Here is a 13,714-nt window from a genome sequence, read left to right as displayed (position 1 = left end):
CGAATTTACATGACACAATGCCATAAAATATGCCAGTTTTAGGACACAGAATAATGTTTGTAATGATACCAGTTAGGCCTACGTTTAACAGTAACAAGTGTAATGAGCTATTCATTGTCGAAGGTGCATGGTCAAGTGAAATTCTTACTTTGGAAAACAAACATTTGCCGATATCATCGCCGATCATCAGAATATTGCTCTGGACCGCAGGTAACTTGTTAAGCCAGTGGTTCTCAAACTTTTATTTAATTCCCCACTTTGATCAAGGGGCATGACTGATGATAGTGGAGATAACGTGTTATCCCGAGGCCTTTGCCAGTCATCATCTCCGACGGTAGTCTAGGCCTACCCTATTAAAAATATAAGTTTTCGATGTCCCAAACGGAGAGACATAGGCTACTTTATTATTTTTAACGATCTCTATGCTACTCACAAAAATGTAGGCATGGGGACATGATGAAGTAGGCTATCCAACTGTCGTGTGTTAAATTATTGTGATTATGAGCCAGTGGTTTTCAAACATGCGTGACTCGGACATCTAACTAAATGCAACAGGCTCATATCGTCCTCGCATTCGCAAAATGAGGACCAGTGTTTTGTCAAATTGCAAATAGCTATTCGTTTTAACGAATTTTTTATGACAGTATGCATAGGCTACTTTTGTATAGGCTACTATCTTAATCTTGGAATATCGAGAGGGAAGTAGCGCGTCTGCAGTCAGCCAAATATGAATGTAATTCTGCGGCATAAAGCAGATGTATTTGTTTATTGTACAGAAAAATAAAAATGACATGTCAAGCAGTCAATTGACTACATTGCAGTCAAGAAGTAGGGCAAATTAAGACACCTCTCGGTAACAATTATGTTTGGTAGCCTCCTGCTTTTTCAGAGGGGGCGGCAGTCAGGCTACTGACAGAACGATGTACAGTGGCAGAGCGACGCACAGTGGCTGAAAGTGGTACTAAAGCTTCACGCAGCTTCACGCCTCGTAATGCGCGACTGAAGTGGCCATTTGAAAGTGATGCCCACTGTACACTGATCTAGTAGTGTCTGATTTACATGGTTGGTACCTTTAGTTTCCTTTATAACAATGGCGTTCAGCAATCCTTTCCCTCTGACAGTGGTCACAACATCATTAGGTAGCTTCATCAGTTCAGTCCTAAGCAGCTGGCCCATCTTGTCAGAATTTTCAGCCAGTTTTTCCTCCTCCAGGACCTGCAATTAGAAAAGACGCAGTATTGAATATATGTGTAAGTCAATGGAAGACAACACACCATGTTCAACTCGATTTCTACACAAAGCACCTTTAAAGGCCTTTCCCAAGCACACAATGCAATCTGAAAATTGCTGCCCTGATTAAAAAAACAATGCAGTTGAAGTGGAGTGAAATGGAAATTTGGTAACACTTTATTTTAATGTGTCACTTTTACAGTGTACCTACCTAATTAGGTACAGTGGTACAACCTGTGTAACAACATGTACTATCAGGTACTATCATTGTACTTGCATTATGTATTTGTGGGTACCTACATATAGTTGTTACATTGTAATACTGAGTGCTTTTACAAAACTTTGCCAATTTGCCTACATTTTCATCAGAGGCAAAGAGCTGACCTGAGACCTGCTGGATGGGGTAAATCTGGTCATGATAGATTTGATAAACAAATCATTCTTAGTTCCAGTCAAGGCCTCATTGTCTTCAGTGTACATGTAACAGCTGTGCTGCTACAACCTTGTTACTCTTTGATACAGTGGAATAAACCTATTAAGTGTACCAGTTAATTACTTACATACATATGACATGTATGTTATGTCTTCGATGTCTTGGAGCAGGTCTACTAATTCACATGTACTGTGTGGTGTAACAGCAGACACGTTTCAACACATCAATTACAGGATGCATGACATCATTGACAGGATGTATATAATATGTCCATGTAAGTACTTAACTGGTGCACTTTATTTTAATGGGTTTATTCCACTGTATCAAAAGAGTAATACATGTGTACCAACACAGTTGATACATGTACTACAGTATGTAGGGTAATGGCAGACATGTTCCAAGACACCAATGACACAACATACATGTAATATGTAATTGTAAGTACTTAACTGGTACACTTCATTTTAATGGGTTTGAGCCACTGTATCAAAGAGCAATAAGTGTGTACCAACACAGTTGATATATGTACTATGTAGTGAATTAGTAGACCTGTTCCAAGACATCGAAGACACAACACAACATACATGTCATATGTACATGTAAGTAATTAACTGGTACACTTAATAGGTTTATTCTACTGTATCAAAGAGTAACAAGGTTGTAGCAGCACAGGTTGGAGCTAAGAATGGTTTGTATATCAAATCTATCATGACCAGATTTACCCCATCCAGCAGGTCTCAGGTCAGCTCTTTGCCTCGGATGAAAATTTAGACAAATTGGCAAAGTTTTGTAAAAGCACTCAGTATTACAATGTAACAACTATATGTAGGTACCCACAAATACATAATGCAAGTACAATGATAGTACCTGACAGTACATGTTGTTACACAGGTTGTACCACTGTACCTAATTAGGTAGGTACACTGTAACAGCGACACATTAAAATAAAGTGTTACCAAAGTCTTCTTAAATTAAGTCAAAATGATCTTTCGAGAGAGCACTAGGTTAGTCTCTTCATACTAAAAACAATACCAAATAGATTTTTTACACTATGCAAGATTTTCACCTTTATATAACCTTTACAAAGCCTATTTGATGGTAAACAAACTTGTAATAGCATAGCCGTAGCGAGTCACTAACAAGAGAACCAGCCAGGCAACTTCAAAAAGTCGACCCGAAGAAGATCTTGCGAGAACCGTGAAACATTACCTTGTCAGTAGATATAGCTCTTTGGAGATTAATCCTTCGCCTCCACAACAAACAAGCTACAAAAAGTAGGCTATTTAAAACAGCAGAGTAAAATATAAATATATTGCGACTCTAGGGGGCGCTCTACAGTCGCCAAAAATAACTGAAAATGGTATACCTTTATATAACACCTTTAATATAAGATTAACAACACTTGGTTAGATTTTATTTTTTTGCAATGTGTCAGGTGAGTTTTGAACCTGGATCTCCTGTGATGCAGGTGGATGACTTACCATTGACCTATGGATCAGCTTAGAGTCAAGGTTTGAGTGTGAGAGTATATCATAATTCATGTATGCAGACTGCAAAAATGTGTGTTCAGGGTACCCCCAGGAGTTTCTACAAGCCAAAGTAAACAGGCCACAACCAGGGTAGCCTACTTCAGGGGTGCAGTGTGTGTGTGTGTGTGTGTGTGTGTGTGTGTGTGTGTGTGTGAATGTGGAGGGTAGGATGCTTAAAGAGTAAAGAATATCACACGGATGCTTTGCACATTATCGTTTGGGTGTGTGCAATCCACATTGACTTTTAATTTGAACATGGTTCAGGGCTTAAAACAAAGACAATTTCTGTGCCTGAAGTTATCAGGCATTTTTGAAGAGGTCATAGGCTTTATGGACACCTGTTAGCATAGCCTAGTAGCCTACTAGAACAGTGGTTCTCAAACTGGGGTGCGCGCCCCCTGGGGAATGTAAGAACAAAAGAGGTCTTTGTTCTGTATATTGACACAAACTACATTGTGAGCAGTTTATGCTTAATGACTCCCCATTTATGCATGCAAAACATTTTACAAATATGATCAGTTACTTTACTTTAAGCCTTTGAAGCCTAAACCATGCTCTTCCTTACTTGAGGCACTTTTGTTGAAATGCAAGAAATTGAAGACTGAAACTAGGGTGTAGTAGCAGGTGTTTGGGAATGAACTTTAGCTCAGATGCTCACATTTATTTCGTGTAGACTTTTAGTGGTCTTAATGCAACATTTTACAAAGCACTGACAGGGCCACCAAGGACTGTGAGCGAGTCAATATCATCTGGGATCAACCATTTCATAGGACCTAAAATGGTCTCCCCATATTGACTGTATCTACTCAGCCATCATTCAGTCTGTCATCTGTACCTCCATCACTGTCTGGTTTGGGTCAGCTACCAAACGGGACAGGGCCAGACTGCAATGGACAATTAGGGCTGCATAGAGGATCATTGGAGCGGACCTTCCCTTCATCCAGGACCTGTACCGGTCCAAGGTCAGGAAAAAGGCAGCAAAAATCTCTGCCGACCCCTCACATCCTGGTCACAAACTTAATTAAACCTCCTTCCCTCTGGTAGGCAAACGGGGCACTGTTTGCCAAAACCAGCTGATACAAAGACAAAATAGTGTCCAAACAAATTGGTGCCTTCTTGCATATGAACAAAATCCAAGAATTATATCAGTCTGGCTTCAGAGCTCACCACAGTACTGAATCAGCCTCAGCCTACTAAGGAAATCTGTGCAACTTGGGTGGTTCCAGTTCATTGAATAAACGCTCATGCCACTAACCTACCACTTCATTTTATGCCTCAATGTTTGATGACGCCAAATTAGCAAATATTTCCTGATTGGGGAAACGTTTGTTTTTTCCTTTTTCTAGTGGCCTGCGGTTCCATGATTAATTATGCTGCAAATCAGACCAGTGACGGAAGCACCGGACATTTGACCAGCAGTCTTCTCTAGCCTAACCCCCACCCCACGATTTACACAAGTCACCCAAGTTAAAAAGCAAGCTGTTTGCATCTATGGTGGTGTGTGTGTGTGTGTGTGTGTGTGTGTGTGTGTGTGTGTGTGGGGGGGGGGGGGGGGGGGGGGGGTGGGGGTATTGTGCATGTGCGATGCGCTTCTTGGACCCCTAATAACACTTCGTTAGACAGGCTGCAATGTATAGAATAATATCCATTTGGGAGCAAACACTGGCCCTCTAAATTCCCGATTTTACCGATTACGAGTTCGTGACTGTACATTTGTGAGCCAATTTATTGGTGATGATCATATCTGTAAAATTAAATGTTGACTGACAGGTGATGTGGAAGAAAACTCACTTCTAAAGCAGCAATAGCAACTCTGCAGGCCAAAGGGTTTCCTCCATAAGTGGAGCCATGCTCTCCAGGTTTGATGGTCAACATCACCTCATCATCGCAAAGCACAGCTGATACCTAACACACAAACACACACATATTCAACACTAAGAACAGAAACACTAAGAACAGAAACAGAAAATCATTTTCATCAAAGAACAGGCAAACAAGGAAATCAACAATGCAACACTGATTATCTGTCATTGCATGGAGTTTACCAACAATCAGAGCATTTACATTTGAATGACTTACGATGGTCTACAGTTTTACCCCTGCTATAGACCATGACTTGTGCATTTTGTGGCTTTGGGTGCACCGATGCTACCAGGGCTCAACATTAACTTTTAACTTTTTTAGCTTGGCAACCAGGCATGAGGTTTGGTTGCCATCATTAAGTGCCTGTTATTTGTTTACATACTAAAATAATGATAACAAGGGGGGGCGGAGCCATGGGTGTGAAGGAGTAGACATGTTTGGCGAGAGCTCCAGAAACTTCCATCTAAAACCTCTTTTTTTGGCACTTAATGTTTATTTATCAAACTCACTGACTTGAACTTGGTTCGAATAGGAAACTATGAAAGGAAAGGGTAAGAAAAATAACAATTCCACCACTTCAGAGGGTGGTGGTGGCGATGCCAGTCCCATCCTTGATGAAGAGAATGGTGAGGCAGGTGGGAGTATTGAATATTATTGCTGGTAACTGTGCTCCATAGGGCAGCATTATATAGATGAAGATAATTTAAATAAACTTGCCCAACTATATATTTGTTGGTTATAAAAATGAATAGGCCTACAAGAGACACACAGTTGCTGGTTGTTTATGTTGCTTATGCTGCGGTCTTCATTTGGTGGACAGTACTGCCGTGCAAAGGCAAAAGGCCGTAACTTCAATTTTGTCAAAAATGAGTTTTTGTCATTTTTGGAACAATGGGCATCAATTTTATCATGTGGACAAATATCTTGAGTCAATTTTGTTGTTTTCTTATAAAAATAAGATGCTGTTTTTGCCGTAACTTCAAAAAGCAGAGGGAAAAACCAAGGCAGAAGCCCGTAACATCAGTTGCGGTTCTTTAGCTTTGTTTCGCGGCTCTATAGAACGCTGGAATTAAGTTACAGTGTACCGTAATTTCAGTGCAGCAAACCATATTAACATTGGTGGTGGGTAAAACAAAGGCAGAGTGTCTTATGCCTATGTATCGTATGTAGGCCTAATTGAAGCACTTCATCCACACTTCAATAAAGTGAAAAGAAAATGTTGCAGTGGTTGTTTTACTATCTAGCATTAACTACTTCAGATTTTGTGAAATTCAGCTAGGATGTAGCCTAGTTAGCTAGCGATGCACAACTGTTCCTGATCCACAAATAGCCTACATGATCGATGCTGTGCCAGGCAACTGTAAGACACCATAAATGTCTCAAAGCCTGGATACTATTAACTAGTAGCCTAGTACACGTTTTCTCGTGCCATACAGGGTGGCTAGTGGCCTGCCAATCTGCAAGTCCACTCACTGGCAGAAAACAAAGCGAGTGGGTTGGGGACGCCTCAGATACACCTCCCCGTCCCTCCCCGGCGAGGAGAACATGTCGCACACAAACCAACCCCGCAGATAGAACTTAGATCGCAGCTTACCTTTAAAAAAATCCATGGAAAACAACATCCACTGGGAAAACAACATCCACTGAGAAGACAAATCCATTGTTTAAATCCATCACAAGTTTTCAGCAAGCCCATTCGCAATATAATTATGTGCAGGCTAGCTAGCCTAAAATCTATCAAAGTGCAACGTTGTTCGGATGTTGTCATTCAATTTTAAGTGTCGCTATGGGTAAGCTATTAGCTAAAGCTAGACAGTGTTGGTTGCAAAATATTTGACTCCCATAAGAACAAAACTACACAGCATGTCCTTAAGTCGATGTCCCTTTAATTTGTCAAGAAAGAAAAACAATCAATGTGTGACTCCTCCGCAGCCCGCACGACACAGACAGTAAATTATTATGTGTCGATGAGTAGCAAAATTCCTGTAATTGCATACGTTTCCAATGGCATTGGCTTGGATAATGTTGTGGCTGTTTTTTTGGTTTTCTGGCTCTTAAAGTGTTATTTTACAATTAAGTACAACGATAAAGTTTTAAAATGTTCCAGTGTAGCCTTCTCATTATTTTGTATTCTGAAATATTCTGTTGATGGAGGCCTAATATTAAGCCTTACTAGACAAAACTCACTAAATGTTATCTTAAGGCTATCATTGTCATCATATAAATGTTTCTATAGAGTGATAAAAGTCCAAATGGTCAATAAATTAGAAGTTAAGGTATTTTGCCTTTGTATGACCCATTATTGTTTTGCAGATAATGCAAAGGCAGAATACAGTAACTTCCAAATAAGGGTCAAAGGTCAAGTTTGAGCTGATTTTTTTTCATGTAGATACATGTATTCATTATGACAATTACTTGGCAAATTTTCAGTGTCCTACCTATCATACAATTGGCTGGACAACAAAAAAACTTTAAAGTCATTTTTCTCAGTTGCACACTCTGGCGAGTTAAGGTCTTTTGCCTTTGTAGGGCAGAGTAGGCCTAAGCTACTAAATAAAGCTGTCTTTATAAGGTAACTGTAAACGTAAATCAGACTTGCCAGACTTTCATTCAAAACTGTCTCTTACTGGAGTAGGAAGTAATCAACATCACAGGTGGAGACTTCCTTTTATAGCCAACTGTAAACCAGAGGCATAGTTTACCATTGAAAAAAGTTTGCAAGTTGCTATCTGTTGATGCGAAGTAAAGTTAAAGTGTGGCACACTGTGGCCACTGGCACGGGATGCTAATTGATGCTGATAAATTAGCTCTAACAACTTTCAAAATGCAAAGCCTACTTATTGTGTTCATTTAAGCCAGTTGTGGTTTATGTTACAATTAGATTCACAAGTTTGGCACACTGTAGTCATTCGTTCTGCACCTCATGGATGTGATCCGAGAACCACCAGACACTGTCATTTATTTGGCCATCTTGTGAAATTGTGTGCTACATTTTAAAGAGAGTGATTATGGTGCTTATGTGATGAGTGATGACGAGTTTCGAAGTAATGACACGTTCATGAATAATTTAAAGATGATTGTGTTTGTGTTGGAGATTCAACATAACATGAGGGTAATTTGTAACATGCGTAGCCTATCCCTGTCTGGACGATTAGGGCAACCGTATACGCAACAGTAATTGTACTATTTCAACTAGTGCCAGGGAATATATGACTAAAATTGGATAGAATAATAGCCTAATTAGCCTACTCCCAGAAAAGTTAAGACTAACAGGTTCATCTTAGGCTCGATTTTGCCACGGACATGTCTGACCGACTGCTCCACTCCTCAGTCAGTTTTAAAGTTACCTCTCCTTGATAATGAATAATCTATAAAACTGCATATCTTTATTTCGTCTGGACTATTATGGCAACTGTGTAGGCCTATAATAGTTTTTCAAAGAATGTATTATTAATATAGAAGTTATACTAAACCAGAAACTGACTTTATAATAGGGTTTAGATTACGTTCTCTTTTGCATACTTCCAACATGGCCGCCACCCACTTTATGATGCCAGGTGGCGACACCTAATGTTCCCAGGATCCTATATTCCAAGGATCCTACGTTCCCCAGATTAACATGGTAGGTAATGGGAACATGAAAAAGGGTCCTATGTTGCCCAGTTAGATGGTCCAATGTACCCGGGGTCCTATCTTCTTTGTGTTATTAATTAATATACATTAAATCCATATTAATTAGATCCTTCCTATCAGTCTGCAAAGAAAAAAAATCAGATATTGCAGACACATTTACAGTATGTCAATGGAGTTTTCTTTTTGATTTGTGCAAAACAAAAAGTATATTTAAGTATAAGTATTTTATTTGATTCAGAGGCCATGACTCTTATGACAATATGTGGTTATAGTATGTGTATAGTTGTTTTGAAACCTCCTATAATAGGAAAGCCTGAATAATACTAAATGAAATACTTTCAACTTAAAATGTGTCCTGACTCCTACATAATAGGAGGGTAAATGGCTGAATCCCCTCAGGCCTAAGCACAGAACCCTAAAATCTTAACTAATATCCATTGATAAGTGATGGAGTTTGAGAGGCTGTAAGGGTTCAAATTGCTAATAACAGGAATGGCACATCACCTGTGACATATTGTTAAATTGACAACACCAAAAACGTGTAGCATCCCTTTGGGTAACCCTGTGTTTTATGAATTATGAATTGTTGGTAATTCCTTTGGGTAAAGTCTGCATAAATGTAGACTTATGGAAAGGGCACAGGGTGCGAGTGAGTACTCGTGCACTTCACAATTTCTAAGCCCTCAAGTTTGCCGGAATCAAAATCTGTGAGGGGGTACATTTAGATTTAGCCACTGTGTGTTAGAAAATTGAACTGGGGATTATGGAACACAGGGCCCTGGGAACATGGGTATGCTCCCCATTTTTGGTAACGGTTGTACCTCCTAAGAGCAACATGTGTGATGTGTATTTGATAAGCATTTATCTGTTTTTTACCCATTGTAGTTCACAAGAAAGCGATTGAAGTGGCCCACATGCAGAGGGCCCTATCATGACATTCTAAAGTGCATCGTCACTCGTCAAAAGTCTATTCAAATTTAGTAGGATGTCCAGTTCACATTGGGAGGGTTTTCGTCCTCAAAAGTGGAGCGCATGGCGTAACAAGGTGTTCCTAGGTCTTTTAATCAGTCATATGGGTGTGTTTGGGGCGTAACATCATTTTAAACCAATGAGAATGACATCTGTCATTCCCTTTAACGGCGCAACGCGCGATATGTCAGATAAATGCATCGGTATTTTGGCATTCAACGGCGCATTTGAAGGAGGCTGCTTGCGAGACCGTATGGAATAGTCATTCTTAAACCATGCTTTACTAAAACTTAGCATAGCCTTCACGCATTTGCACTCGTCTATTATTTGAACTCATTGGCAAAGTGAAACTAACTTCACCAAGGAGTCAGTCAACGACAAGACAGTTATATGCAGTTACTTTCACTATTGACTGACAATGGGTTACCATCGAAAACATAGGCTGGAAAAAGCAACACTTACCCTAATGTTGCTCAAATGACTGAATAAAACAACATTTATCCTGCAGAGGAGTTGCTTATATCTCGTGACAGTGCGTCTTCAGCTGTGCTCCATACGTGTCTCTCGCCTCTCCCCTAATCACTTTTAACCGTCATTACCAATTTGCAAATGATGGTGAATAACTACTCATCATGAGATGTACAGTATTTCGTAATATCTTTATTCTAATTATGTTTAACATTGTAATCGTGCAATTTGTAATGCTTTGCATGGACGTGCGCTGGTGTGCGTTCATGAATGATAGAAGGATGGTGCGTGCACCTGCCAATATGACTGTTGACATGCGCTCTTAAAATAGCATATGAACAACTCGCCATTGACTTCTGACCAGGTTTAGGTGGTGTATGATAGCGATTTTTAGAGAACGCGCCAGGGCCCGCCCTAGGTTGTTAATTGCCACACCCCTGGGCGCAATGCTTAAAAAATAAAGGTGCAAAATACCGAATTCAACTTCGCGCGACTGAAAAACGAACTGTACGCCATGCGCTGGTGCCCCAAAATATAGCCCCTAATGGACAAATCTAGCTTAGTTGACAGAGTATCAGCAGCATTCATTTAAGTCTAAGTAGCTATCTGTTAGCTAGTTAGCGATTTAGCTAACGTGAACTGGCAAGCTAGTCTGATATGCATTTCAACATGAGTTCAACATGGGATGGGATAACATTGGGATTACACAAAACTATAAAATGATCTAAACTTCATTCACTCTCGGTGTATAGATCAGGACAGACTTGCGGAACAGGCTGCAGGTCAACAGTCTGACAGCCTGCATGAAGACAAGCATTAATGGTCCAATAGTAAAACAGTGCAATTACCAAAGGGCCCTTGAAATGATCTTTTTAAAGCCAAGGAGGATGGCTTGTAACAATGCTAGTTGTCAGCTCTGCCATAAGTAGTGACTGATCATATTTGCACATTTTGTTGTTTTGCACTTTCTTTTGCACTTGTTCTTTAGTTTGTAATAGTCTTTGTTAAAATTGCACAAATTAAACAAATATTTTGAAATATTTGTATACTGTTGTATAGTTTGTTTGGTGTTGTTACTTTGTTCTTTGTTAACTGTTATTTTGAGAAGCTGGTTATTTATTTATAATGTAGTGTTTAATAAATAATTGTTTATTTATTAAACACTACAACTTTAGTGTATCGCACAAACAAGACGCCAACACCCACACCCCCCCACCGACGGCAACCGATACCAGACCCCCCCCGGGACCTACGACCTACCACCTTGACTAACACATTTCCTGCGGGAAACCCTGAAGTATGCAGCCCATTTATCCTTAGCTTGTGCAATGATTGATAACAAACTTTGCCAGCGTTTCCCATACATTGACTTATTTCCCGGAAGTTAACAATAAATAATAGCAGCAGTGCAGTTACAACAGTATAGACCAGGGCTATTGAATTAGTTTGTAATGGGGGCCAGTTCATGAAAAGTATCACAACTGAGGGGCCGGAGAAATGCGGCTTGAAATATGAGTAATCACATTAACAGCTGTATATACAAATAAAGTACAACAGCAGCAATATGGGTGTTCAAATGTTGTATTTTGTACATGCATAACAACATCATTAGCCGGTTGTTGGTGGCTAATATGGAAAGAAATCTGTGATAACAGATAACACAAATGGAATCTGTGCTTTGCACGGTAACTGCTATAGGTCCAAGATTTCCAGTGAGTACAAACAGGATTCAAACACTGTTCAGGTGAATTAAATGTGTAATCAGTCGCATATGTAGCTCTTCTGACTTATAGGCCTAGGCCTACTTGTTACATTTGACGTTCCCAACATTTAAATGAGATGACCGTGACCTCTAGAATTTTTTTAGAAGTGGGGGCAGGCCAGTTATAATAGCCTAATAATAATAACACGGGGGTCCGGGGGTGTCTCCCCCGGGATTTTTTTCTTTTCTGGTTGCTAATTACACTATTTTAACATGTTTTGAGAGGGACAGGCCCATCTTTTTTCTGACGCACCTCACGTTACCCCATGCATTAAACCAAATGTCACTGCTTGAATAAATGAAAAACATAGCCTACTGAACATGGGCATCGTCATAGTTCACGATGACAATTTAAACGTTTAGCCTACTTGGTTTCTGACAGAAATTACGTTTTGTGCCAACATATTGTAGAAACACAACCACGGCCTTTATTTGGTGAACGGAGGTGCAAATCATCTCCTTTACTTTCTTTGGTTATTATAAAGTCTACTATTCACTTTAAAGTTTTGCCGTTGCCACATTTACAAATATGCAATTTACCTTCATTAGGCTATCAGTGATACTTTTTGCTTCGAATCGCATGAGTGCGCATTTAATGCAACATGCCACATGATTTCCAAGAGGCTAGACAGGCTCATTTCTGACTTCACTAGACTATTATTGCATTTGTTTATGTTGTAAGACGTGAAGAAATGAAGGACATCGGCAATAGCCAGACTACTATATAGAAATATTTTGAAATTCCCTTTGAGTCAGATCTGCTCCACCTTTCCACCAAGTTTTGCAGAAATTGTGCCCGTGTTTTTTTGCGATATTGTTGACAGAAACTATTTGTGTGGTGCAACCTGTTAAATAAAGCTCCAACGTGCCAATTTAGGTTGAAACTAGACTATGGCACTTACGTTCAGCTTATGTACAAATGTAATGAATTGTAATGTAGCCTATAACTTGTGCAATGGGCTGAGGTGCAGTGGCTGCAGGACTAAAGCGAGCGAGAGATGCAAGAGTGGAGAACAGCTCATGCGCTTGCTAGAGATTACATTTTTTTTAAAGGGCCAGTACAAATGACCTCGAGGGCCGGACCTGGTGCCGCCAATTGAAGAGCCCTGGTATAGACTGTTTGTAGCCAACATTTCAGACTCAGAATTACATTATTGGCTCATCCGAATAATATAATAACAGTAATAGTAGTAAAGTAATAGTATTAATAGCCTATATAATAATAAACTATTTATGTAGGCCTATCGACTATGACAGCTTTTCTGTTGCTCAGTTTTTATCAGTTCCTTATCAAATAAATTAAAAGAGGCTAAAAGCCCAATAAATGTGCGTAATAGTCACGTAATAGTCTAATATAAGATAACCCTTGCCTATCGAATTTCAATTAGGCAGCACTAGGCTACACCACGAACAAGCTGTCATTAACAAGTTTTTGCTTTTGTACAACTTTTATGACGTGATGTTTCTTGGGCATTTAGTGGGATATAGTGCAACTGCTTCCCCAAAACAATTCCTCCATAACTGTGGATTTAATCGTTTGATATGTGGATAACTTTCAGTGGACTAAACAAATAAAAGGTAAAGATTTTGTTATCACAAAGCTAGCTGGTTCGTTAAATATGGCGAAGCATATTTACAGCCAACTTTGTTTGCAGCAGTGAAGCTAAGTTTGTTGTTAACATTGTTGGTAACGTAAACGTTTCTTCAGTTAGGAGCAGGACTGTTTTGGTTTTCATTTTGCATTCATTTTCATTGGCAAAAGCTAGCCTAATATGCATGACAACTATAGATTTGAGGAAGCTGCAGCTGTTAGCATCAGCATGGTCA

At 39.6% G+C, this 13,714-nt stretch overlaps 1 protein-coding gene across 5 annotated transcripts in view; it reads right to left on the bottom strand.

The window, feature by feature from the left end:
- The window catches only part of LOC143099263 (ornithine aminotransferase, mitochondrial), a 132,306-nt gene that overhangs the window by 23,990 nt on the left and 94,602 nt on the right, over positions 1-13,714 (bottom strand). For all 5 annotated transcript variants that reach the window (XM_076262357.1, XM_076262359.1, XM_076262358.1 and 2 more), the window contains 2 exons: positions 4,984-5,097; positions 1,071-1,215 (listed from right to left, as the gene is read on the bottom strand). In XM_076262357.1, the coding sequence (XP_076118472.1) occupies positions 1,071-1,215; positions 4,984-5,097 (259 nt within the window). The remainder of the gene's footprint in view (positions 1-1,070; positions 1,216-4,983; positions 5,098-13,714) is intronic.

This window comes from Alosa pseudoharengus, unplaced genomic scaffold (assembly GCF_046254945.1).
Source record: "Alosa pseudoharengus isolate Yale_2024_CS ecotype anadromous, Long Island Sound unplaced genomic scaffold, YU_APseudo_1.1 YU_APseudo_1.1_scf_26, whole genome shotgun sequence".
NCBI lineage: Eukaryota > Metazoa > Chordata > Actinopteri > Clupeiformes > Clupeidae > Alosa > Alosa pseudoharengus.
This window is presented reverse-complemented; position numbering and strand designations above follow the sequence as displayed.